Consider the following 26,599-nt stretch of genomic DNA (forward strand, 5'->3'; position numbering starts at 1 on the left):
AATCCTCCGGTGGTAAAGTGGTTAAAGTGGTTTGCGCAAAAGTTATTTTGTCTACAATCTACAGCAAAGATTTATGTCATTTTTATTGTTTTTTTTTTTTTTTTTTACTAGTACTAGGTGTCGATCTGTGATTTTTAGCAGGACTGCGACATTGCGGCGGACAGATCGGACCCCTAACTGACAATTTTGACACATTTGGGGGGACCAGTGACATTACTACAGTAATCAGTGCTAAAAATATAGAAACATAGAATTTGTCGGCAGATAAGAACCATTTGGCCCATCTAGTCTGCCCAATATATCTGAATCCTATGAATAGTCCCTGGCCCTATCTTGTATGAAGGATAGCCTTATGCCTATCCCATGCATGCTTAAACTCCTTCACTGTATTTGCAGCTACCACTTCTGCAGGAAGGTTATTCCATGCATCCACTACTCTCTCAGTAAAGTAATAGTTCCTCATATTACTTTTAAACCTTTGCCCCTCTAATTTAAAACTGTGTCCTCTTGTGGTAGTTTTTCTTCTTTTAAATATGCTCTCCTCCTTTACCGCGTTACATAGTTACATAGTTAGTGAGGCTGAAAAAAGACACAAGTCCATCCAGTTCAACCTATGATGTGTGTGTGTGTTTGCTTTTAACCGTACATTGTATACCCCTGTATGTTGTGGTCTTTAAGGTGTCCATCCAATAGTTTTTTGAAACTATCAATGCTCCCCGCTGATACGACTGCTTGTGGAAGAGAATTCCACATCCTTACCGCTCTTACAGTGAAGAACCCCTTACGCACTTTAAGGTTAAACCGCCTTTCCTCTAGTTTTAGTGAGTGGCCACGTGTCTTATTGTATTCCCTTACTCTAAATAGTTTGTTCCTTATGCTCGGGTCGCCAGTACAGTATTTGTACATTGATATCATATCCCCCCTCAAGCGTCTCTTCTCCAGAGAGAATAGGTTCAGTGCTTGTAGTCTTTCCTCATAGCCGATGTCCTCCATTCCCCTAATTATTTTTGTTGCCCTTCTCTGGACTTTCTCCAGTTCCAGCACATCCTTCCTGAGGACCGGTGCCCAGAACTGGACAGCATACTCCAGATGTGGCCGGACCAGAGTCTTGTAGAGTGGGAGAATAATCTCTTTATTTCTGGAGTGAATCCCCTTTTTTATACAACCCAGTATTCTGTTGGCTTTGCTTGCGGCAGCTTGGCATTGCATGCCACTGCCAAGCCTGTTGTCTACCAGTACCCCCAGGTCCCTTTCCATCCTAGACTCACCCAGAGGTTCCCCCCCTAGTGAGTAGCTTGCTTTCTGGTTTCTGGCCCCCAAGTGCATTACTTTACATTTTTCTACATTAAACCTCATCTGCCATGTAGTTGCCCACCCCGTTATTTTGTTCAGGTCTGCTTGCAAGATTTCCACATCCTGCATAGAAGATATTGGCATGCTTAGTTTAGTATCATCTGCAAATACTGAGATTGTACTAGATATCCCCTCCTCTAGATCATTTATGAATAAATTAAACAGGATTGGTCCCAGGACAGAACCCTGGGGGACCCCACTTTCCACACCCGCCCAATCCGAGTACTCCCCATTAATCACCACCCTCTGTACTCTCCCCTGGAGCCAGTTCTCTATCCAGGTACTCACCTTATGGTCCATACCTATCTTCCTTAGTTTGTACAGTAAGCATTTGTGGGGAACGGTGTCAAAGGCCTTTGCAAAGTCCAGATACACCACATCCACAGGCTTACCTTTATCTAAGTGGCAGCTCACTTCATCGTAGAAGGTTAATAGATTGGTTTGGCATGAACGATTTTTCATGAATCCATGCTGATTACTACTTATAATACCGTTTTCATTACTAAAGTCTTGTATGTGGTCCCTTATCATCCCCTCCAAAATTTTGCAGACTACTGATGTTAGGCTGACCGGCCTATAGTTACCCGGGATATATCTCGGCCCCTTCTTAAATATTGGTACCACGTTGGCTTTTTTCCAATCAGCTGGCACCATACCTGTCTGTAAACTATCCTTAAAGATCAAGAATAATGGTCTGGCAATCACCTGACTACCTGAGTTGATTCCCTTTAGGTATTTAAAAGTTTCTATCATATCCCCTCTGTCTCTTCTTTCTTCCAAGCTATACATGTTAAGGTCCTTTAACCTTTCCTGGTAAGTTTTTTCCTGCAATCCATGTACTAGTTTAGTAGCTCTTCTCTGAACTCTCTCTAGAGTATCTATATCCTTCTGGAGATATGGCCTCCAGTACTGCGCACAATACTCCAAGTGAGGTCTCACCAGTGTTCTGTACAGCGGCATAAGCACTTCTCTCTTTCTACTGCTTATACCTCTCCCTATACATCCAAGCATTCTGCTGGCATTTCGTGCTGCTCTATTACATTGTCTTCCCACCTTTAAGTCTTCTGAAATAATTACTCCTAAATCCCTTTCCTCAGATACTGAGGTCAGGACTGTGTCAAATATTATATATTCTGCCCTTGGGTTTTTACGCCCCAGGTGCATTATCTTGCACTTATCCACATTAAATTTCAGTTGCCAGAGTTCTGACCATTCTTCTATTTTTCCTAAATCCTTTTCCATTTGGCGTTTCCCTCCAGGAACATCAACCCTGTTACATATCTTTGTGTCATCAGCAAAAAGACAAAATATGCACTTTTACTGTAATAATGACACTGGCAGGGCAGAGGTTAACATTGTGGGGGATCAAGGGGTTAAATGTGAGCCTAGTGGAGTGATTCTAACTGTGAGGGGGAGGGGCTTGTGAAATGAACACAGAGACACGTGATCCTATATAGGAGGATCACAGGCGCTCTGTGATCATTCCTGGGAGAAGAACAGTTAGATGTGTTTACAACAGCTGACCATTCTCTCTCAGCAGGGAGCGATCGCAGGTGTCAGGCGGCAATCGGAGTCCCCGCTGCTGAGTGGGGGTGTTTGCCCCCTAGCTCCAGGAGCGCGACCGATGTATACCTACGGCGATTAGTGCAGGAGGGCCAGCCTGCCGTAGTATAACTGCGGCGGGCAGTCCTTAAGTGGTTAAAGTTGCACTTCTGTTCGTCAAAAAGCAATATTTTTGTTTGTTTAGTAAACTTAGTTTTATTTATAAAGACGTTATATATATCACAATGACTACATTTGTGTCTGTAGTGCGTATTCAACCCTTAATACCATAAATAATACCATATTATTCCATTTCTACTCCAGGAGAATATAGTTTGCTTGGAAATTCTAGAGAAATGTTTAAATAATGCATTACAATTTATCTAAACCCATTCGATTCATAGTTGACTAAAATGTATGAGGTTTTAGTCGACTAAAATATGACTAAAACTAAAACAATTCAGATGACTAAAATAAGACAAAAACTAAAATAGTTAGTCAAAGGACTAAAACACGACTAAAACTAAAATGGCATTTTAGTCAAAAGACTATACCTAAAATTAAATCGAAATTTGCTGTCCAAATGAACACTGCTGCAGAGCCTTACACTGGGAAGATCAGTGCACTGTTGCTTCTCCTCCCCCAACTCTTATGCAGCCGAAAACAGAGGGAACAGAAGGAACGTGATCACTTATAAAAAAAAGTGGAAAAATAAAAATGATTTATAATGTTTATACACAAATGTTTTGCCTTTCATTTCTAATTGAATCGGAATGGGTTGTTCTACAAGGTGATCATTTACAATCACTTTAGGGCACCCTAAAGTGGAACTCTATACTCTTTGCTCACTAATGCTCAACCAAGCAGGAGGAGGCTGCGGTCATGATAAATCTGCCTTAAAGAGGAGTTCCGGCCTATTTTTCAACTTTACTGATTCCTGGAGTGCTCGCTATGCTCCATTGGACAGTTTTTTTTCGGGGGGTCCCTTACCTTATTTTCAGGGCATTTTTTATTGTACTTCCTCCTTCTCCTCCCTCTGCAGCCACCGGCGTCACTTCCGCCTTTGCATTGCATCCTGGGAGCTGTTTGTCATCACTCCCAGGAGGCAATGGGCAGTGATCTGATTGGCCAGCTGCTCTTCTCCTCTATGCCGATTGTATAGTACAGCGCATGCGCGAGATTGTCAGGTGCATTCTGGGTAGCCAGTATGAACTGGAATCAGGAAGAAGAACACAGCAGATTACACTGCGGCTTCAGATGCCCACATCCAAGATGGCCGACGGCGTTTTTAAAAATAAGATTTTGACTAAAATCCAATCCCGTACACTTTGTAAGTATGAGAATAGCGGTTCTGTAAAGGGCGATGGATTAGTATTATAGGGGTATTTTTAGTTAAAAAAGGTATTTGAGGCCAGAACTCCGCTTTAGGTTGGCCCTCCAGCTTACTAGAGAGCACATATAATGGCACAAATAACTTTTCGTGTCTCATGCATTTCACAGTGGGGGTACACTTGACTAACTCTACACAGTCTTCCTTCCATAGTGCAGCTCTTATGAGAGGATACCGCGGAGTCTGTATCCCACTCTCTAGCCCGGCTTTGCTGCCACCTCACTCCCAGTGACATGCCATTGAGGGTCCTCTTGCACATTCTTTGTGACATACAGCTAGATACATGGGGGCTCCAAGACACAGGTCCAGACCCGGGTATGGGGCAGCGGTCACTTGGGAGAGAGTTGCACTCAGAAACCCCCTCATTACCAGAGCGCTCTGTCATCCTTTCCTAATCACACCGTTAGCATGCCAGCTGGCAGATTAAAGCGGTAGTAAACTGCTTTTTTTTTTTTTTATGTTTTTTTTTTTTTTAATCCTACAAGGAAAAACTATAATGTACTAGTATGCATCGCAGTAGTGGAAAATTCTTATATGTTTATTTTTTTACACCAATATAATGGTTAGTTATACTGCTGGTTTTCGTATAGTCTGTTACAGTGCTTATTCTTTTTAGTCCCTTCCACTTCCATTTAAAGTAGAATTCCACCCTAACACTAAAGTCTGTAAATCTACAGGCATCCATGATCTAAGACTAAGCTAACTAGCCCTGTAAAGAATAAGTCGCTAGACAATAGACATACCTATTTGGAAGATGCTTGGGAAAGGCTCCATTCAAAATTGCATGTTAACCTACTAACTTCCTTTCTCTACAAAGTCCTTTGGACTCTTACAGAGTTTATGAAGGGCACTCTGAAGCCTTGTACACACCGCACGATCAGATTATCAGACAAATTTTCTTTAGTTTTTTGTTGCATGCTAGTCTCATATGGAAAGTGAAGAGGTTACTTTCATATGAAAATTCTCATACGACAGAATTCTACTTCACAAGTGATGTCATGTGTTAAATTGTTTTATATGTATTTTTTCGTTTCCGAGCATGCCTAGTCTTTTTTTCCTTTGCACATGACTAAGTAATTAAAGTGAACAAAGATTCACTGTATTTACTATACTAAGTGAATATTATTCTCTAGGTGATCAGTTAAGATTATTTTGTTATCATAAAATATATAATTAAAAAATGTATATATATATATATATATATATTGTAACGGAACAGGACACCCCTGTCTGGGTACCTCCGTTGACGGATTCTCCTAGTGCTTTCTGAGGACTCCAAGCACTCCACCAGACACCGTAACCACTTCAGACCCCACGAACCCCAGCAGCTTGGTTAGGGTCTTGCCGTCTCCTACCCACCCTGGACCTACGACAAGGCTCCAGGTTCCTGTGGGTGAACCTCCGAGTCCTTTCCCCAGAGAGTGCAGCAGAACAAGCTCTTACAAGAGCTCAGTGATTATCTAAGGGAGTATGGAAGACCATAGCAATCCCTTGTAGCATATTCCCCCAATAAGAGACAGGACTCTAGATTGAGGGTGAACTAACTCTAGAACAACTTTATTGAACAAGAAACAGACTTATATACAGTTTTCACCCACAAGGTTACCTCCCAGGTGGACCTTGTTGAAGACTGGACGTAACATTCACAATCCAATAGCAACAGAGTTTTACACTCTCATACAGTGTACACAATCCCTCCCCTCTGGCTGATTACAGTAGCGTATACAGATGAAAGTGTATACAGGAACTAAACTAATTATCTAGCCATCTGGACATAACAATGTGAGGTCATTAACATTTAACAATGGAACAGACAGGTAAACTTTAACACAATCCACATTCCCTTCCAATACACAAACAATAGGGAAGTCTGCGAATGACAGTCTTTGTGTCTCTCTCACAGCCAAGCATGGAATACACTGTGTAAGGTGGTATTAAATCTTCATATTTCTATATGAAGATTTTGCTGAAAAATATTGAAGCAATCCAAACCATTACTTATCTGTCTTTCACTCATAGTGACAGTTAGTACCGTCACATATATAGTGTGTGTTTGTATGTGTAATATACTGTGTGGTTGATTTACTAAATGCAAAAAGTCTGTGCACTTTGCAAACTGCAGTTGCACTCTGAAAGAGCTGTTGCTTGTGAGTAGAGATGGGCTCGGGCGTGTTTGAATTGCTACGTGCCCGATCCCGCCAGGAAGCCGACACTGCACTCCACTAATCACAGGCAGTAAAACATTTTCCGATCTGTGCAGCTGCTGACCAGGAAAGGTCTCACTGCCTGTGATTAGCGGAGTGCAGTGTCGGCTTCCTGGCGGGATCAGGCACGTACGAACTCGAACACGCCAAAGCTCATCCCTGCTCGAAATGAGCAGAAGCTCTGCTGGCTTCCATTATCCAATCATTTGTAAGCAAAAATGCTGTTTTTTTTTTTTTTCTTTAATTTCCTTGCATGTGATTGGGTATTCTTTGCAAAGTGAAGCTTTAGCTCATTTACTAAGCTCTAGAGCACCTGCATCTGCAGAGTGCAACTGCACTTTGCAAAGGGCGCAGCCTATTTGCCTTTAGTTACATACATAGTAACATTGTTAGTCAGGTTTAAAAAAGACACAAGTCCATCTAATTCAACCAAAAAAAGAGAAAAAATACAAATCATACAACCCCATATACACAATCCTATACCCACAGATGATCCAGAGGAAGGCGAACCCGTACATTAACCCATGTGTATGTGGTGTGTGTACATATTGTGATATGGGGGGTGATTAGACTGGTGATGAGCTTTTTTAAGTGAGCCCACATCAAAAAGGAACTATAGCTAAAGGATAAGTTCACCTTTTGAAAAAAATAATGAATGTACATTTGTTTGCAGGGAAAAAAATGTGCATTTGTTATTTTTTTTTTCTAAGAAGCCTGCAGAGCATTGCACCCACGATCAGCAGATCACAGGTGCAATGTCAGGCTCCTGCAGACTCTCAGGATAGCTGTCTGCCCATACCTAGTACAGGCAGGCAGCTACTTGAGAGCAAGAAGATCAATGAACTACGATAGTGCTCACCAGCGCCCTCGCAGTCTATTGAGAACTACAAGCCATCAGCCGCAGTGAAAGACTGTACTTGTAGTCTATTTATTCTCAGGAAACTGTAAATGAATGGCGCGTCCATGTGGCCGCACTGTTTTCAAATTGTGACAGCGGATACAGGGAGAGGATCCCCTGCCCACTGTCACAGGGAGGAGGATATCAGAGGGATGCTGAACATGTTACATGTTACACTTTAACCGCTTCCGGACCGCCCTCCTCAGTTTTACTGCGGCAGGCAGCCCCTCCTGCGCGAACCGACATAGGTATACGTCAGGCACACGCTTGCAGCTAGGGGGCGAGTATGCTCCTGCCCCCACTCGGCAGCGGGGACTCGGATGCACAAGGCAGGCGGCTCCGATTGCTGCCTTACACCCGCAATCGTTCTCGGCTGAGAACAGCTGACCGTTCTTCTCTCTGGAATGATCACAGAGTGCCTGTAATCCTTCTACTGTATATAGGAACACACGTCTCTGTGATAATTTCAAAAGCCCTGCCCCCATACAGTTAGAATCACTCCCCTAGGCTCACATTTAACCCCTTGATCACCCCTGTGTTAACCCCTTCCCTGCCTATGGCATTATTACAGTAACAGTGTATATTTTTAGCACTGATTACTGTAGTAATGTCACTGGTACCCCCAAAAGTGTCAAAAATGTCAGCTAGGGGTCCGATCTGTCCGCTGCAATGTCGCAGTCCCACTAAAAATCGCAGATCGCCACCATTACTAGTAAAAAAAAAAACACAATAAAAATGACATAAATCTTTCTCATAGTTAGTAGACGCGATAACTTTTGCGCAAACCTATCAAAATACGCTTATTGCGATTTTTTTGTTACCAAAAATATGTAGCAGAAAACAAATTGGCCTAAAATGTTAAATAATTTTGATTTTCAAATTTTTATTTTGGGAATGTTATATAGCAGAATGTGAAAAACATTGTTTTTTTTTTTCAGAATTGTCGCTATTTTTTTGTTTATAGCGTAAAAAAATTAAAAAAAAAACACACAGGTGACCAAAAACCACCAAAAGAAAGCTCTATGTGTGGGAAAAAAAGGACATCAATTATATTTGGGTACATCATCGCACGACCATGCAATCGTCCGTTAAAGTAATGCAGTGCCGAATCGCAAAATATGGGCCTGGTCATTAAGGGGGCAAATCCTTCCGGTCCAGAAGTGGTTAAAGATGGGTGTAACATGTAACAAGTTCAGAAAGGTGAATTTATCCTTTAAGTGCTCGGCAAACCACTGTTATTAAAATACAAAGTCCAAAACAATTTTAATTCCAACTGGTTGCCCACATAGGGTATTTTCTCCAGCAACAATACACAATGAGAAATGCTAGATTGCCTGGCTACACTTCTGCAGCACTGCTGGTAATAGCAATGGTCGCCCAGACCACAGAGCCTTCAGGCTTACATAGCCTTCTTTGCCTCAGCGCCTCTCTGTACCGGCCCACTCTTGGCCTCCAGATAGGGTTCTCCCAGAACCCCAGGTTCTCTCACACTTCTCGGGACCTCAGACTCCCTCTAGCCTCTCCTGCACTCACTAGACACCTCAGCTTTCCTCAGCTCTCCAGACACACACAGTTGTCCTGATTTTCCCAATTCTGTAGGACACCACACAATGGCTGTGCCTGTGAATGGTGTCAACTGGCCTGAGCTATCCTCAGGCTTTCATTATAAGGGCTGTGTACACCTGGACACTGACTTTGGAGATTGTTTACAACAAAACCTGGACACTGGGTTGGAGATGACCTGAAGAGGGAAGCCACGCCTCTGAAACGCGTTGTCATAGCAACCAGTGCTGGGCTCAGTATCCTTCTTCCCACCACCTGCCGAGTTTTCCGTCCCTGCGGTCTTTGGTTCCCGTCCCCGTGGTCATCGGTTCCCGTCTGGATCCTTGTGCGCATGCGCGAGAGTGACGGCAGGGACAGCTGAGTTGGGTGTAGGCGCATCAGGCGGAGATGCTGGAGTTGCGGTGGACCGCTCGCTCAAGAGACCAGAAGGAGACCTTCAGTTTCACAAGGGGCACTGATTGGGATAGTGCGGAACTTGAAGAGGCTAAACAAGGGGATAGGAGCCATTACATGCCCAGGACTTGTTGTACCATGTGAGTGCATTTTAATAATTTTATTACCTTTCAATAAAAACTGTATCACACTAGGTTGGATGTGCACCTGGTCTTGTTTGTTTTTTGCACAATTGGAGATTTCTTTCCTCCCAAGACACTTCAAAATCTCCAAACTACGGAGCCCAAAGAGTCCAAAGATAGCTGAAAAAACTGTTTTCTCAGCTCATAATCCATAACATATAAAGTTTGTAGACTATTATTTATCAAAGTTTTTTCTTGTATATTGCACACAGTAAGTGTTCTGATACATCATGTACAGTAAATACCTCCAATAAAACCCTAAACATCAAGTACTTCATTCAAGCATGGGCAAGAATGTTATTTTGGTTCTGCCTATAAAAAGTTATTTGAGCTACAGTTCTATTCAGAATTATTCAACCCCCACTGAAATTGATTGTTTTGGCCAGTTTGACATTGATTTTGATCATTCAGTCATCCTGCTTACAATTAAATCAAAGAGGCACGTGTAGGCCAGACAAATATAACATAACATTTATAATGAAATAACCACAAATGTCTTTTCTGTGCTCACATCATTATCAGTTTTATTCAACCCCCAAGTGACATTCAATCTTAGTACAACATCCTTTTACAGTTATAACAGCTTTTAAACGTGAAGCATAGCTTGACACAAGTGTCTTGCAGCGATCTACGGGTATCTTCGCCCATTCGTCATGGGCAAAAGCCTCCAGTTCAGTCACATTCTTAGGCTTGTGCACTGCAACTGCTTTCTTTAAGTCCCACCAGAGGTTCTCAATCGGATTTAAGTCTGATGACTGTGATGGCCACTCCAAAATGTTCCAGCCTTTAATCTGCAACCATGCTCTAGTGGACTTGGAGGTATGCTTGGGATCATTGTCCTGTTGAAAGGTCCAACGTCTCCCAAGCCTCAGGTTTGTGATGACTGCATCACATTGTCATCCAATATCTCCTGGTACTGAAGAGAATTCATGGTACCTTGCACACGCTGAAGCTTCCCTGTACCTGCAGAAGCAAAACAGCCCCAAATCATGATTGACCCCCCGCCATGCTTCACAGTAGGCAAGGTGTTCTTTTCTTCATAGGCCTTGTTCTTCCTCCTCCAAACATAGCGTTGATCCATGGGCCCAAACAGTTCTAATTTGGTTTCACCAGTCCACAGAACACTATCCTAAAACTTCTGCGGTTTGTCCACATGACTTTTGGCATACTGCAGTCGACTCTTTTTATTCTTTGGACACAGCAAGGGGGTACGCCTGGGAGTTCTGGCATGGAGGCCTTCATTACGCAGTGTGCGCCGTATTGTCTGAGCAGAAACTTCAGTACCCACATCTGACAAATCTTTTCTCAGTTCCTCAGCAGTCACACGGGGACTTTTCTCCACTCTACGCTTCAGGTAGCGTACAGCAGTCAAAGTCAGCATCTTCTTTCTGCCACGACCAGGTAGCGTTTCAACAGTGCCCTTTGCCTTGAATTTGCGAATGATGCTTCCTATGGTGTCTCTTGGTATGTTTAACATCTTTGCAATCTTCTTATAGCCATTGCCCTTCCTGTGAAGAGTAATCACCTCTTCTCTTGTCTTCCTGGACCATTCTCTTGACTTCACCATGTTTGTAACCACACCAGTAAATGTCTAGAAGGAGCTGAGTATCAGTCATTTTAAAGCTGCCTAATTGGTGCTTATTAGGCTTTATTGCTGCTCCCTGACATCCACAGGTGTTTTCAATACCTGATTGAAAACACTTCAATGAACCTCTGTTCTTCAGAGTGGTAGTCTTTAAGGGGTTGAATAATTGTGTCAATGAGGAATTCACAAAAGAAACATTTACTACTGTATTACAAAACCAATTGATGTCATTTTAGTTGCATATGGTTCTTTAAGAAGTCCTTGTAGGATTTCATTCTGAATACAATTACAAATGTACACTAAATTCCCTAAAACCCTTTACAGCATTGGGGGTTGAATAATTTTGAATACAACTGTATATGATTTTTAAAGGTGCCCCCCTATATCAGTGTACTGTTTATCTTCTCAGATGCTTTCTGATGGTGATCTTGATGGTAAATATGACTATATGGATTATCATGGTTACTGAAGAATCCAGACATCACACAACTGAACTGAAGTTATTCTTTAGCAAAAAGGCTTCAAGAATGAATAGCACTGAAGATAATGAAGATGAAGGTACAAGCATTTATTTAATGTAACATCATTTTTCTTTGTCTGAGCGCTTGTCCCAGAGCTACAACACCGTTCACACCTAAGGGTTTTTCTGGATCTAAAGTGCTGTACACAGGGGCAGAAAATCGGGCGGCATTGGCCCATGTTTCAATTGGAAGGGGCCAACATTTGGCCCAAGAGTGTGGCAGCTGGTCTGACTTCTGTTGAAGGGGCATGACCAAAGAAAGTCTGCCGATCAGCATCTGATCAGTGCTTTCAGCCAATGGCTAAGAGCGCTGACACGTGTTTTGTCAGAACATGAAGCATAAAGGTTCTGGTGCATGGAGAGTGTATGCCAAATTATGAGGTGTACTTTAGGCAATCAAACAAGGGGGGAAAAGGAAGATTTCAATCCATGAGTTCATAACTTGATATACAATAAAGCAGTGCCGGGACAAGGTCATCCAGCGCCCAGGGCAAGGATGCCAAACTGCGCCCCCCCCTTCCCTTAGGGTTAAGGTCAAGGCACCCCCCCCCCCCCCATGCCTGCAATAAACCATTGCATACAGGGCAACTTCCCCTCCTGCCATCCCCTTGTCCCGGCCCTGCAATAAAGTCCCAGTGTAAACTAAAAAACTGCGGCAGCCATCCTGAGAGTGTGCCCAACCCTGTAAGACATGAAGGAAAAGAAAAGGAGGGAATGCGCCAACTGAGTGTAGCATTATAGTATTCCTTTTTATTTAGACAGAATTAAAAACACTTACAGAAAACAAGATTACAATGTGCTCTAATGCCTCGTTTCCACTGAGTGGTACGGTACGGTTCGGAACGGTACACCTTGCGTTTCCACCGCCAATAGTACCCTTTCATGATAGGCGTGGTGTAGCCAGAAAGCAGTGATCGACGATTCTCTTTCAACCAATCAAAGTTCTGCAGAGTGTAGCTCCACCCTGTTGGTATGGATCTAATGTGCTTGGTACCCCAAAGGGTCCCAAAAAAATGTACCATGTATATGAGACAAGTTTCTATATAAAACAGGTAATTATTAAGAATAAGTCTAGATTAGTAATATTACATTTAAATTATCAGCATAGAATAAATTCTATAAAAAGAGGCAATGGATACATAGGAGAAGGGTTTGTTCAAAGATGGTTAGAGAAATTAACAAGACTCTTATTAGAAAAGGACCAACCTAGAAAAAGAGGGAGGGGGGGGGGGATATATTGGAGAGAAGAAGATACTAGGCGGGCAAGAGAGAAAAAAAAAGGGAAGAGAGGTAAAAGAGGGAAATAGAAAAAGTAGGGAGGATGTATACATGGGCAGCATGTGATTACTTACTATACAAGCATTATCCACCAAAAATTAGAGATGTATTCCACATCCAAATTAAGTAGCCCCGTAAGGCTCCGCTGAAAATATACTGAACAAAATTATAAAACGCAACACTTGTTTTTGCCCCCATTTTTAATGAGCGGAACTCAAAGATCTAAGAAAACCGGGATTCACCCGTGAAGAGAACATCTCCAAAGTGCCATCAAATGTGAACATTTACCCGCTCAAGTCGGTTACGACAACCAACTGCAGTCAGGACGACGAGCATGCAGATGAGCTTCCCTGAGACGGTTTCTGACAGTTTGTGCAGAAATTATTTGGTTATGCAAACCGATTGTTGAAGCAGCTGTCCGGGTGGCCGGTCTCAGACCATCTTGAAGATGCTGGATGTGGAGGGCCTGGGTTGGTGTGGTTACACTTGGTCTGCGGTTATGAGGTCGGTTGGATGTACTGCCGAATTCTCTGAAACGCCTTTGGAGATGGCTTATGGAAGAGAAATGAACATTCAATTCAAGGCAACTGCTCTGGGGGACATTCCTGCAGTCTGCATGCCAATTGCACCCTCCCTCAAAACTTGCGACATCTGTGGGACTGTGCTGTGTGATAAAACTGCGCATTTTAGAGTGGCCTTTTATTGTGGGCAGCCTAAGACACACCTGTGCAATAATCATGCTGTCTAATCAGCATCTTGATATGCTACACCTGTGAGGGGGATGGATTATCTTGGCCACACCTGTGAGGTGGAGGGATTATCTTGGCCACACCTGTGAGGGGGATGGATTATCTCGGCCACACCTGTGAGGTGGAGGGATTATCTTGGCCACACCTGTGAGGGGGATGGATTATCTCGGCCACACCTGTGAGGGGGATGAATTATCTCGGCCACACCTGTGAGGGGGATGGACTATCTCGGCCACACCTGTGAGGTGGATGGATTATCTCGGCCACACCTGTGAGGGGGATGAATTATCTCGGCCACACCTGTGAGGGGGATGGACTATCTCGGCCACACCTGTGAGGTGGATGGATTATCTCGGCCACACCTGTGAGGTGGATGGATTATCTCTGCCACACCTGTGAGGTGGATAGATTATCTCGGCCACACCTGTGAGGTGGATGGATTATCTCGGCCACACCTGTGAGGTGGATGGATTATCTCGGCCACACCTGTGAGGTGGATGGATTATCTCGGCCACACCTGTGAGGTGGATGGATTATCTCGGCCACACCTGTGAGGTGGATGGATTATCTCGGCCACACCTGTGAGGTGGATAGATTATCTCGGCCACACCTGTGAGGTGGAGGGATTATCTTGGCCACACCTGTGAGGGGGATGGATTATCTCGGCCACACCTGTGAGGTGGAGGGATTATCTCTGCCACACCTGTGAGGTGGAGGGATTATCTCTGCCACACCTGTGAGGTGGAGGGATTATCTCTGCCACACCTGTGAGGTGGAGGGATTATCTCTGCCACACCTGTGAGGTGGAGGGATTATCTCTGCCACACCTGTGAGGTGGAGGGATTATCTCGGCCACACCTGTGAGGGAGATGGATTATCTCGGCCACACCTGTGAGGTGGAGGGATTATCTCTGCCACACCTGTGAGGTGGAGGGATTATCTCTGCCACACCTGTGAGGTGGAGGGATTATCTCGGCCACACCTGTGAGGTGGATGGATTATCTCGGCCACACCTGTGAGGTGGATGGATTATCTCGGCCACACCTGTGAGGTGGATAGATTATCTCGGCCACACCTGTGAGGGGGATGGATTATCTCAGCCACACCTGTGAGGGGGATGGATTATCTTGGCCACACCTGTGAGGTGGATGGATTATCTCGGCCACACCTGTGAGGTGGATGGATTATCTCGGCCACACCTGTGAGGTGGATAGATTATCTCGGCCACACCTGTGAGGTGGAGGGATTATCTTGGCCACACCTGTGAGGGGGATGGATTATCTCGGCCACACCTGTGAGGTGGAGGGATTATCTCTGCCACACCTGTGAGGTGGAGGGATTATCTCTGCCACACCTGTGAGGTGGAGGGATTATCTCTGCCACACCTGTGAGGTGGAGGGATTATCTCTGCCACACCTGTGAGGTGGAGGGATTATCTCTGCCACACCTGTGAGGTGGAGGGATTATCTCGGCCACACCTGTGAGGGAGATGGATTATCTCGGCCACACCTGTGAGGTGGAGGGATTATCTCTGCCACACCTGTGAGGTGGAGGGATTATCTCTGCCACACCTGTGAGGTGGAGGGATTATCTCGGCCACACCTGTGAGGTGGATGGATTATCTCGGCCACACCTGTGAGGTGGATGGATTATCTCGGCCACACCTGTGAGGTGGATAGATTATCTCGGCCACACCTGTGAGGGGGATGGATTATCTCAGCCACACCTGTGAGGGGGATGGATTATCTTGGCCACACCTGTGAGGTGGATGGATTATCTCGGCCACACCTGTGAGGTGGAGGGATTATCTTGGCCACACCTGTGAGGGGGATGGATTATCTCGGCCACACCTGTGAGGGGGATGGATTACCTCGGCCACACCTGTGAGGGGGATGGATTATCTCGGCCACACCTGTGAGGGGGATGGATTACCTCGGCAAAGGAGAAGTGATCACTAACACAGATTTACACAGATTTGTGAACAATATTTGAGAGAAATCGGCCTTTTGTGTACATAGAAAAAGTCTCAGATCTTTGAGTTCAGCTCATAAAAATTCGGGGCAAAAACAAAAGTGTTGCGTTTATAATTTTGTTCAGTGTAATAAAATAAAATTATTCAGACGAGAGGTAAGTTCCTTGTTGGCAAAGACGTTTAAAACATTCCGCCAAGGGTAAACTCCCAGGGATGGCCTCAATAACCCAGACTTTTAGGCCCGCTGTTGATTTGTGATGATGTAGTAAGAAATGTTTTGGAACACTTAATAATTACCAGTTTTATATAGAAACTTTTCTCATATACATGATACATTTTTTTGTATTTTTTTTTTGTATTTTTCAGTATTTTTTAATACATTTTTAGAATCTTCTATCATTTTTCATTGTATAGCCATAACACTGTTTTTTTGGAAGGTCTGCTGGCCACTGTAGTCCCACGACCATGCACCCTATGTTCTCATATTTAACCACTTAAAGAGGTTGTAAACCGAGAAAAAAATTTTTTCTCTTCTTTACATCCTGAAAGAGAAACCCATAATGAGCTAGTATGCATCGCATAGTAGCTCATTATGAAATACTTACCTCAGAACGAGCCCCCGCCGTGCCGTCCGCTTACCTGTATGACGGGCGACATGTATAGTCGCCCGTCTTCCGGGATCGCGGCATCCGGCCATCTGATTGGCCGGAGCCGCGGTGACGTCACTCCCGCGCACGCGCGCGGGAGCCGACGGTCACGGCACGGGGCTCTGAAGGAACGGCACGATCTGCCGTTCCTTCAGAGCGCATGCGCCAGTGACGTCACTGGCTGCATTAAAGGTAAATATCTCCTAAACGGTACATGTTTAGGAGATATTTACAGTACCTATAGGTAAGCCTTAATATAGGCTTACCTATAGGTACAACTTCCTGAGGAGGGTTTACTTCCTCTTTAAGCCCCGGAAGATTTTACCCCCTTCCTGACCAGGGCCTATTTTGCGATTCGGCACTGCGTGACTTTAACGGAAAATTGCGTGGTCGAACGACGCCATACCTAAATGACATTGACTTCCTTTTTTTCCCACAAACAGAGCTTTCTTTTGGTGGCATTTGATCACCTGTTTGATTTTTTGATCATGCGCTATAAACAAAAAAAGAGCGACAATTTTGCAAAAATAACAATATTTTTCACATTTTTTTATATGAAATTCCCCCCCCAAAAAATGTAAAAATCAAAATTTTTTATCATTTTAGGCCAATTTGTTTTTTACTACATATGTTTAGTGAAAAAAATCGCAAAAAGCGTATTTTGATTGGTTTGCGCAAAAGTTATCATGCTTACTAACAAAAGGACAGATTTTTGTCATTTTTGGTTTATTTTTTTTTAACGCGTAACGGCGGCGATCTGCGATTTTTTTGCGGTACTGCGACATTGCGGCGGACAGATCGGACCCTTGACTGACATTTTTGACACTTTTGGGGGTACCAGTGACATTACTACAGTAATCAGTGCTATACATATGCACTGTTACTGCAAAATGACACTGGTAGTGAAGGGGTTAACTTTATTTGAGAGGGAGGGGTGGTGTGTCCCCCTAGGGGCGTGATTCTAACTGTGATTGGCTGTGGCTTGAGGTGTAGGAACAGTGATCAACGGTCCTACATAGTAGAACCGTGTGATCATTGTTTCTACACAGGGGAGAATGACAGGCGGCTTGTTTACATTAGCCGCCTGACTTTCTCCCTCTGCACCGACGATTGCCGAGTGACCGACGGACATCAGGTCTGCCGGTCACACGCACGGACTTGCTGGGGAACGAGCCGGGGCGGGAGCGCGCCTCCGCGGGCGCGCGCTCGCCCGGTATTGGCTCCCAAGCAAGTGACAGGCTAGTTACATATATATACGTCACTTTGCCTGGCCGGGGCTGACTGCCGACGTATATCGTGTTGCGGCGGTCGGCAACCGGTTAATAATTACCAGTTTTATATAGAAACTTGTCTCATATACATGGTACATTTTTTTTAATTTTTTTTGTATTTTTCAGTATTTTTTAATACATTTTTAGAATCTTCTATCATTTTTCATTGTATAGCCATAATACAGTTTTTTTCGGAAGGTCTGCTGGCCACTGTAGTCCCACGACCATGCACCCTATGTTCTCCTATTTAAGCTGCATCTCCCAGTGCAGCCTCAGGCCAGTAGAAGGCGCTGCAGGCTCCGAGCGCGTAGCCTTGTCTGTAACCAGCCCGAACTTCCGGTGTAACGTGAGAATTACCTACCCCGTGAGAAAAACCTACCCTCGTCACTTCCTGCTAGGAACAGCTGGGCAGCGCAGCAGTGCGCATGCTCACAGCTCCGGATACCTAATGGAACAACAGAGGAGATGAGTTGTGCGCATGAATGTGCCCACTGCAACAGAGGATATCTGTCTTCTTCCATCCACTGCCTAGCGTCTAAGAATCCATCAGTGGAGCCTGCAGGATGGGTCCATACTCCATTCATACCTATACTAAGAGCACATTGTAATCTTGTTTCCTGTAAGTGTTTTTAATCCTGTGTCAATAAAAGGAATACTATAATACTACACTCCGTTGGCGCCTCCCCCACTTTTCTTTTCTTTTTGTCAGAACACAATAGCTCAGTGGTGGAGATCTCTGTACTAACATTGAATAGTTAGTACAGTGACTCCTCCCTAGCTCTTCGATTTTTATTTCGTTCAGCCCCCTGGGTTTGAACGAAAAAAAAAAATGAATAGTGTGTACTTGACCTAAGCTAGTGGAAACAAACCGGGAACGATTAGAACCCCTAGCTGACAGGTTTTGTTTTTTGACCCCACTGGGGCAATTCACCCTATTTCCCCTAATGTGGTAAAATCTACTATTTAAATGACCAGAGCAGGAATAGGTGTCCTCTCTCAACGAGGAAAAGTGTTTCAGTGACAATAGTACAAGAAAGTTAAGCGATTTCCTTTCACTTCCTGTTTCTATGGGGCAAGAATTGAAGGAAAATATTTGCAATGGAATAATGACAGAAAAAAAAAAAAAAATTAAAAGGGGGTTTAATCCTACCCCCACTCTATCCAAAACTAAATAAAGTTTCAAAGGTAGATTATTATTGGATACAGCTTTTTCTTGTACTATTATAAGCCACTAGGGATGAATTAGAACATTTTGTAAAACTTGATTTTGTGGCAAAATTATCGATTTTTGTTTTTTTATTCATTGAGATGTATATAACCACTTGACTTCCGGAAGGTTTTACCCCCTTAAAGTTACACTAAAGTCTTGTTACATAGTTACATAGTAGTTGAGGTTGAATGAAGACAATAGTCCATCCAGTTCAACCTGTGTAGGTGTGATCATTTCCCATACCCCTGAATGTTCTGATCCTTGAGATGTACGTCTAAGAGTCTTTTAAAAATAGAATAGTCATACTCCCCACAGTTACTACCACTTGTGGCAGAGAATTCCACAGTCTTGTAGCCCTTAGAGTAAAGAACCCCCTGCATAGCCTGAGGTTAAATCTCTTCTCCTCTAAACGCATTGTATGACCTCATGTCCTCATGCAATTCTTGCGACTGTATCGTTTTTTTTTCTATGCTCTGATCAATGTTGGGGTATTTGTAAATCGCTATCATGTCCCCTCTCACACGCCTTTTCTCCAGGGAGAATAAATCTAGTGCTTCTAAACGCTCTTCGTAATTAAGGTCCTCCAATCCCCTAATTAGTTTAGTTGCCCTTCTCTGGACTCTCTCCAGCTCCAACACATCCCTCCTGAGGACTGGCGACCAGAACTGGACAGAATACTCCAGATGCGGTCGGACCAGAGTTTTATAAAGTGGAAGGATTATAGTCTTATCTCTGGAATACATCCCTTTCTTTATGCATGCTAATATTCTGCTGGCTTTGGCAGCTGCTGCTTGGCATTGCATGCTGTTGCCTAATCTATCATCAACCAAGACTCCCAGATCTTTCTCCATTTTTGATTCCCCCAGAGGTTCCCCCCCTAGCTTGTATATTGCTTTTATGTTATTGGTCCCTAAGTGCAATGCCTTACACTTATCCACATTAAAGAGGAAGTAAACCCTCCTCTGCAAGTTGTACCTATAGGTAAGCCTATGATAAGGCTTACCTATAGGCAGGGGCGTACCTAGAGCATTTGGCACCCGGGGGGATCCTATATCTGGCACCCCCCCCCCCCCAGGCGACGAACATTGACATGTCATGTGTAAAATGTATGGAGACCACCTTTTACATTACACAGCCCCTGTACCCCTGGACCCCTTTACATTACACAGCCTCCTTACCCCTGGACCCCTTTACATTACACAGCCCCTGTACCCCTGGACCCCTTTACATTACACAGCCCCCGTACCCCTGGACCCCTTTACATTACACAGCCCCCGTACCCCTGGACCCCTTTACATTACACAGCCCCCTTACCCCTGGACCCCTTTACATTACACAGCCCCCTTACCTCTGGACCCCTTTACATTACACAGCCCCCTTACCCCTGGACCCCTTTACATTACACAGCCCCCTTACCCCTGGACCCCTTTACATTACACAGCCCCCTGTACCCCTGGACCCCTTTACATTACACTACCCCCTTACCCCTGGACCCCTTTACATTACACAGCCCCTGTACCCCTGGACCCCTTTACATTACACAGCCCCCTTACCCCTGGACCCCTTTACATTACACTGCCACCTTACCCCTGGACCCCTTTACATTACACAGCCCCTGTACCCCTGGACCCCTTTACATTACACAGCCTCCTTACCCCTGGACCCCTTTACATTACACAGCCCCCTTACCCCTGGACCCCTTTACATTACACAGCCCCTGTACCCCTTTACATCACACAGCCCCCTTACCCCTGGACCCCTTTACATTACACAGCCCCCTTACCCCTGGACCCCTTTACATTACACTGCCCCCTTACCCCTGGACCCCTTTACATTACACTGCCCCCCATTGGAACCCTTTACATTACACAGCCCCATCCCCCATACAACCCTTTACATTACACAGCCCCCCAATATAACCCCTTTACAATACAAAGCCCCCACCAATAGAACCCCTCTACAATAAATCCCCCATAGAACCCCTTTACAATACAAAGCCCCCCCCCCATACAACCCCTATACAATACAAAGCCCCCCCCATACAACCCCTATACAATACAAAGCCACCCCCGCAAAAAAAGAACCCCTTTACAATACAAAGTCACCCCCCTCAAAATAATCCCTTTACAATACAAAGCCCCCCCGCCCCCCCTCAAAATAACCCCTTTACAATACAAAGCCCCCCCCCTCAAAATAACCCCTTTATAATACAAAGCCCCCCCCCTACCTTTTTAGGAGGAGAGTGGAGGAGGAGGAACTGTTTGAGCCCCGGTTCACACTTGTGCGTGTGCGGGGTTCGCATGTAATGTCGGAGCGCACTGCTCCGACATTACATGCGATCGGCTGTGCGGTGCGAGTTTAGCCATGCAGTTTGTATGGCTAAATTCGCACTGCAGCCGCAGCAAACACACCCTTTTTTCTAGCCGCATCAGGATCGGATCGCACAGCGGTTCACACTTGTGCGATCCGATCCTGTGCGAACTGCACAATCGCACTGCGAACTGCACAATCGCACTGCGATATGCAATCAAACTGGGGGTGTCATTGAGATTACATTGACACCCCCAGCGTATCGCATATGGCAGTGTGAACTGCCGGGGGTGCGTGTGCGATGTGGGAACAGGCTGCGGATTCGCAGCCTTCCCGCATTGCATAAATGTGAACCGAGGCTAAAGCAGAGAGGATGTGAGAGACTCACTGTCACTCCCGAGCCCTGAATACACAGCGGTCGGCGCCTCGGTGGGAACTGCAGAAGTTACTATGCTGGTTAATGAGCAGGTGATTGGTTGATAGGCGGTCCTAGCAACCAATCGCCTTCTCATCAACCAGCATAGTAAACTGCGGCAGCGCCGATCGCTGTGTATTCAGGGCTCGGGAGTGACAGTGAGTCTCTCACATCCTCTCTGCTTTAAACAGTTCCTCCTCCTCCGCGGTGGAAGCAGTCTGGCGGCCGGCCCCGGGTGTCACCCTGATCTTCCCTGACACACTGACACCCCCCTAATGTGTGGCACCCGGGGCGGACCGCCCACACGCCCCCCCTATTGGTACGCCACTGCCTATAGGTACTGTAAATATCTCCTAAACATGTACCGTTTAGGAGATATTTACCTTACATTCAGCCAGTGACGTCACTGGCGCATGCGCTCTGAAGGAACGGCCGCTCGTGCCGTTCCTTCAGAGTCCCGTGCCGTGACCGTCAGCTCCTGCGCGCGTGCGCGGGAGTGACGTCACCGCGGCTCCGGCCAATCAGATGGCCGGATGCCGCGATCCCGGAAGACGGGCGACTGAACATGACGCACGTCATGGAGGTAAGCGGGCTGCACAGCGGGGGCTCGTTCTAAGGTAAGTATTTTATAATGAGCTAGTATGCAGGGTGAAAAAAAAAAAATTGGGTTTACAACCTCTTTAAGACCCCGTTCACACTGGGGCGATGCTACTTGCCGGGGCGACCTCACAGGTCGCGGTGCGCAGCTCGCACCGCGACCTCGGAGCGGCCGGCACGGACTTCATTTCATTGAAGTCAATGCAGGTCGCTCCGGGTCGCCCCAAAGAAGCTCCGGACCCTTTTTCTAAGTCGGAGCGACTTGTGTCGCTCCTATTAGAACGGGTCCACAGCTTCTCTATGGCAGGCGACCTACGGCGACCTGTCAGGCGACCAGATCGCCTGACAGGTCGCCCCAGTGTGAACGGGGTCTAAACCTCATTTGCCATATAGTTGCCCAGTCTGTTATTTTGTTCAGGTCATTCTGCAAGATTTCTTTTGTTGCTTTTGTTTAAAAATAACAAACATGTTAAACGTATCTGCTCTTTGCAGTGGACAGCAAGGCCAATTCTTTCTTTCATCAAGAGTACCTGCAGGCACCACTGACACCCAAAGACCAATTTTTCCGCACCTGTTTGACAGGTGCATATTATTTAAATTTTTCACAGCAAGGCCAGTTCTTGCTTTCATCATCAGTACCTCTATAGGGTTAGACTGCATTCACACTGGTACGACTTGTCGGGCGACTTGGTCAGCCTGACAAGTCACGCACCATCGCTCCCATAGTGTAGTACAGGACCGGTTCTAATACTTGTGTCACTCCGACTTAGAAAAAGGGTCCTGTGCTACTTCGGGGCGACCTGGAGCGACTTGCATAGACATTCATAAAATGAAGTCCGTGCAAGTCGTGCACGCGACTTCACGGGTCGCCCCTAAGTCGGATCGCCGTAGTGTGAACCAATGCTTAGGGTGTGAAGGCACCACCAACACCCAAAGACCACTTTTTCCACATCTGCTACTTCTATCTAAAGTCTGCAGAAGAGACACCAGACTTTATCCAAAAAATCTCGAATCTTGTTCCGAGTGCACCTAATTTGTGGCCTCATCATACAGACTGGTCCCCAGCCGTTGTTTAACCACTTGCCGACTGCCTAACGCCGATCTACGTCGGCGGTCAGCCCCTCACAGGCAAAGTGACGTAGGGCTACGTCACTAGCTTGTGAGGGTCTAGGGAGCGAGCGCGCGCCCCCGGAGGCGCGCTCCCGCTCCCGCGTGGTCACGGACCCCCCCGCGCGTGTGACCAGCGGACCCGATGTCCGCCGGTCACTCGGCGATCGTCGGGGGAGGGGGAGAAAGTCAGGCAGCTTGTGTAAACAAGCCACCTGTCATTCTCCTCGCTGCAAAGACACTGATCACACAGATCTACTATGTAGATCCGTTGATCAGTGTCCTTACAGCTCAAGCCACAGCCAATCACAGTAGAAAGCACGCCCCTAGGGACACACACAGCCCCTCCCTCCCAAATAAAGTTAACCCCTTCACTACCAGTGTATTTTTACAGTAACAGTGCATATATATAGCACTGATTACTGTAGAAATGTCACTGATAACCCCAAAAGTGTCACAAATGTCAGTCAAGGGTCCGATCTGTCCGCCCCAATGTTGCAGTACCGCAAAAAAAATCGCAGATCGCCACCATTACGCGTTAAAAAAAAAAAAACAACAAAAATGACAAAAATCTTTCCCTTTGTTAGTAAACGCGATAACTTTTGCGCAAACCAATCAAAATACGGTTTTTGTGATTTTTTTTTTTTACCAAACATAGGTAGCATAAAACAAATTGGCCGAAAAAGTTAAAAAATTTTGATTTTTACATTTTTTTGGGGGGAAATTTCATATAAAAAAATGTGAAAAATATTGCTATTTTTGCAAAATTGACGCTCTTTTTTTGTTTATAGCGCGTGATCAAAAAAAATCGCACAGGTGATCAAATACCACCAAAAGAAAGCTCTGTTTGTGGGAAAAAAAGGACGCCAAATTTGTTTAGGTACAGCGTTGCACGACCGCGCAATTGTCCGTTAAAGTCACGCAGTGCCGAATCGCAAAATACCCCCTGGTCAGGAAGGGGGTAAAATCTTCCGGGGCTTAAGTGGTTAAAAAATATAAAAAGCTTGCAGGGAAAATGTCATTTTTTTTGTATAGTCCGTGATAAAAATGTGCTTGGAGAAGGAAAGTGCAAATAGTGCAAAAAGTTCTTGCACTTTTTGCGCTTTCCTTCTCCCAGCACATTTTTATCACGGACTATACAATTTTTGTTTTTTCTTGTGAATATATATTGCACTTTATGGATGTTATAGTTATTGCGGAATAAGATACGAATAATTGCCAGCACATATATTGCACTTTATGGACGTTATCCATTCACTCAGAGATCATTGTTGATTTATATTTGCACTTTATTTATTGTTGAGTTTTTTGCTGATTTGGATTTATAATTTTATTAGTAATTGTTTTTATTTTTACCATATAATATATATGATTTATATGGGCACAAGGTAGCAACACCTTAACACAGTTTTCTGTTACACTATATACTGTATGCAGTAGGGTTTCATAGCCCTATAACAGAGGTTAGCGCAGTTTCTAATCATTCATCGTTTTCAACTATACCCATAGTTTTAACTTGCGGCTTTCCATCATATATACAATATCCCAGAGGCGCAAGTGACATTATACTCACAATACATATTGGCCTAAATTCATGAAGAAATTTGATTATTTTTAATTTTTCTATTGGATATGTTTTATAGCAGAAATAAAATATTTTCAGAAATTCCAGTCTTTTTTCAAAGGGCACAATGTCCTTGATTCCCTTCCTAACTACCTATCACAGTTTCAGAGGCCCTGAAATGCCAGAATAGTACAAAATAACCCTTTTTTGGAAAGTAGACACTCCAAGGTATTTGATAAGAGGCATAGTGAATATTTTGCAGATCTCATTTTTTGTCACAAGGTTTTAGAAAAAAAAAAATACATTTTATATTTTCTTGGTTCATTTTCCAAAAATGTGCAGCAACTTGTGGGGGTGTTTGAAGTGTTTTGGCATTTTAGGGCCTCTAAAAACACTACATGTATGGCCAACATTTGGAGTTTCTGCCACATCCCTAATGTTGGGCATACACCGAACAGATTCCTCCATTCACATTGATCAATGGGGATTAACCACTTGCTACCCGCCCACCGTCAAATGACGGCGGAGTGGTGTAGCTATTGTTCTGGGAGGCCGTCATATGACGGCGCACCAGAACAGCCTCTCTCGCGCGCCCCCGGGGGGGCGAGCGGAGCGGCGATCATTGCCGCGCTGTGTTGCTAAGACACAGCGCAATCCCAATCTCGGTAAAGAGTCAATGAGATGACTTTTTACCCATGTGATCGGCTGTGTCCAATCACAGCCGGTCACATGTAATGAGGAAGTGCCATTATTCGCCTCTCCTCACCTCACGCTGTCAGTGTGTGAGGCGAGGAGAGCCGATCAGCGGCTCCTCCTCATAGGGGAGACAAATACAAGTAATCAGGGCACTGATCATCAGTGCCCTGATTACAGAAAATGTAAATAAAGTGTCAATTACTGCCTACCATCAGTGCCCACAGTGCCCGCCATCAGTGCCCACAATCAGTGCCCATAGTACTGCCAGTTAGTGCCCATCAGTGCCTGCTCATCTAGGCACTGATGGGCACTGACTAGGGCAGCACTTTGGGCACTGATGGTGCCGCCCATCAGTGCCACCCCTCAGTGCCCATCAGTGCCACCCGTCAGTGCCGCCTATCAGTGCTCATCAGTGCCACCCATCAGTGCGGCATATTAGTACCTCCTCATCAGTGTCACCTCATCAGTGCCCATAAGTGCCACCTCATCAGTGCCCATCAGTGCCGCCTCATCAGCGCACATCAGTGATGGAGAAAAATGTATTTATTTTCAAAATTTACTCACAGAAAAGAAGAAAAACTTTTTTTTTTCTTTTTTTTTGGTAAGAAATAAAAAACCCAGAGGTGATTAAATACCACCAAAAGAAAGCTCTATTTGTGTGAAAGAAATGATAAAAATGTCATATGGGTGCAGTGTAGCATGACCGCGCAATTGTCATTCAAAGCGTGAGAGCGCTAAAAGCTGAAAATTGGCCTGGGCAGGAAGGGGGGTGAAAGTTCCCAGTAGGCAAGTGGTTAAGAAACCTCTGCCAATTTTTAAAAAAAGTATATGCTGAAGCATATACTAATGCCCACCATTAGAAACTTCCTCCACACATCCACCCACCCTTCTAATGTTGGGCATACAGGTAATGTATGCAGATTCCTCATTTCAAATCGATCAATGTGGATAAGGAAATTGATTGTTCAATCAACTTGGTACATTCAGCCTGCCCATTAAAGTGGTTGTAAACCCACCTTTAGGACGTTTACCTATAGGTAATCCTTCATTAAGGCTTACCTATAGGTGCTGTAAATATCTCCTAAACATGCACCGTTTAGGAGATATTTACATTTCATGCAGCCAATGACATCATCTGCGCTTGTGCTCTGAA

The 26,599-nt window shown here is 44.9% G+C and overlaps 1 protein-coding gene across 1 annotated transcript in view; it reads left to right on the top strand.

Moving 5' to 3' along the window:
* LOC309567444 (proton channel OTOP2-like) overlaps window positions 1-26,599 on the top strand; it is a gene marked incomplete at its 5' end in the record, with an annotated part of 144,535 nt that overhangs the window by 96,696 nt on the left and 21,240 nt on the right. Inside the window, one exon of the mRNA XM_082272836.1 lies at window positions 11,520-11,668. Coding sequence (XP_082128962.1) covers window positions 11,520-11,668 — 149 coding nt within the window. The remainder of the gene's footprint in view (window positions 1-11,519; window positions 11,669-26,599) is intronic.

Source organism: Pelophylax lessonae, assembly GCF_965119305.1.
Source record: "Pelophylax lessonae genome assembly, chromosome: 11".
Lineage (NCBI taxonomy): Eukaryota > Metazoa > Chordata > Amphibia > Anura > Ranidae > Pelophylax > Pelophylax lessonae.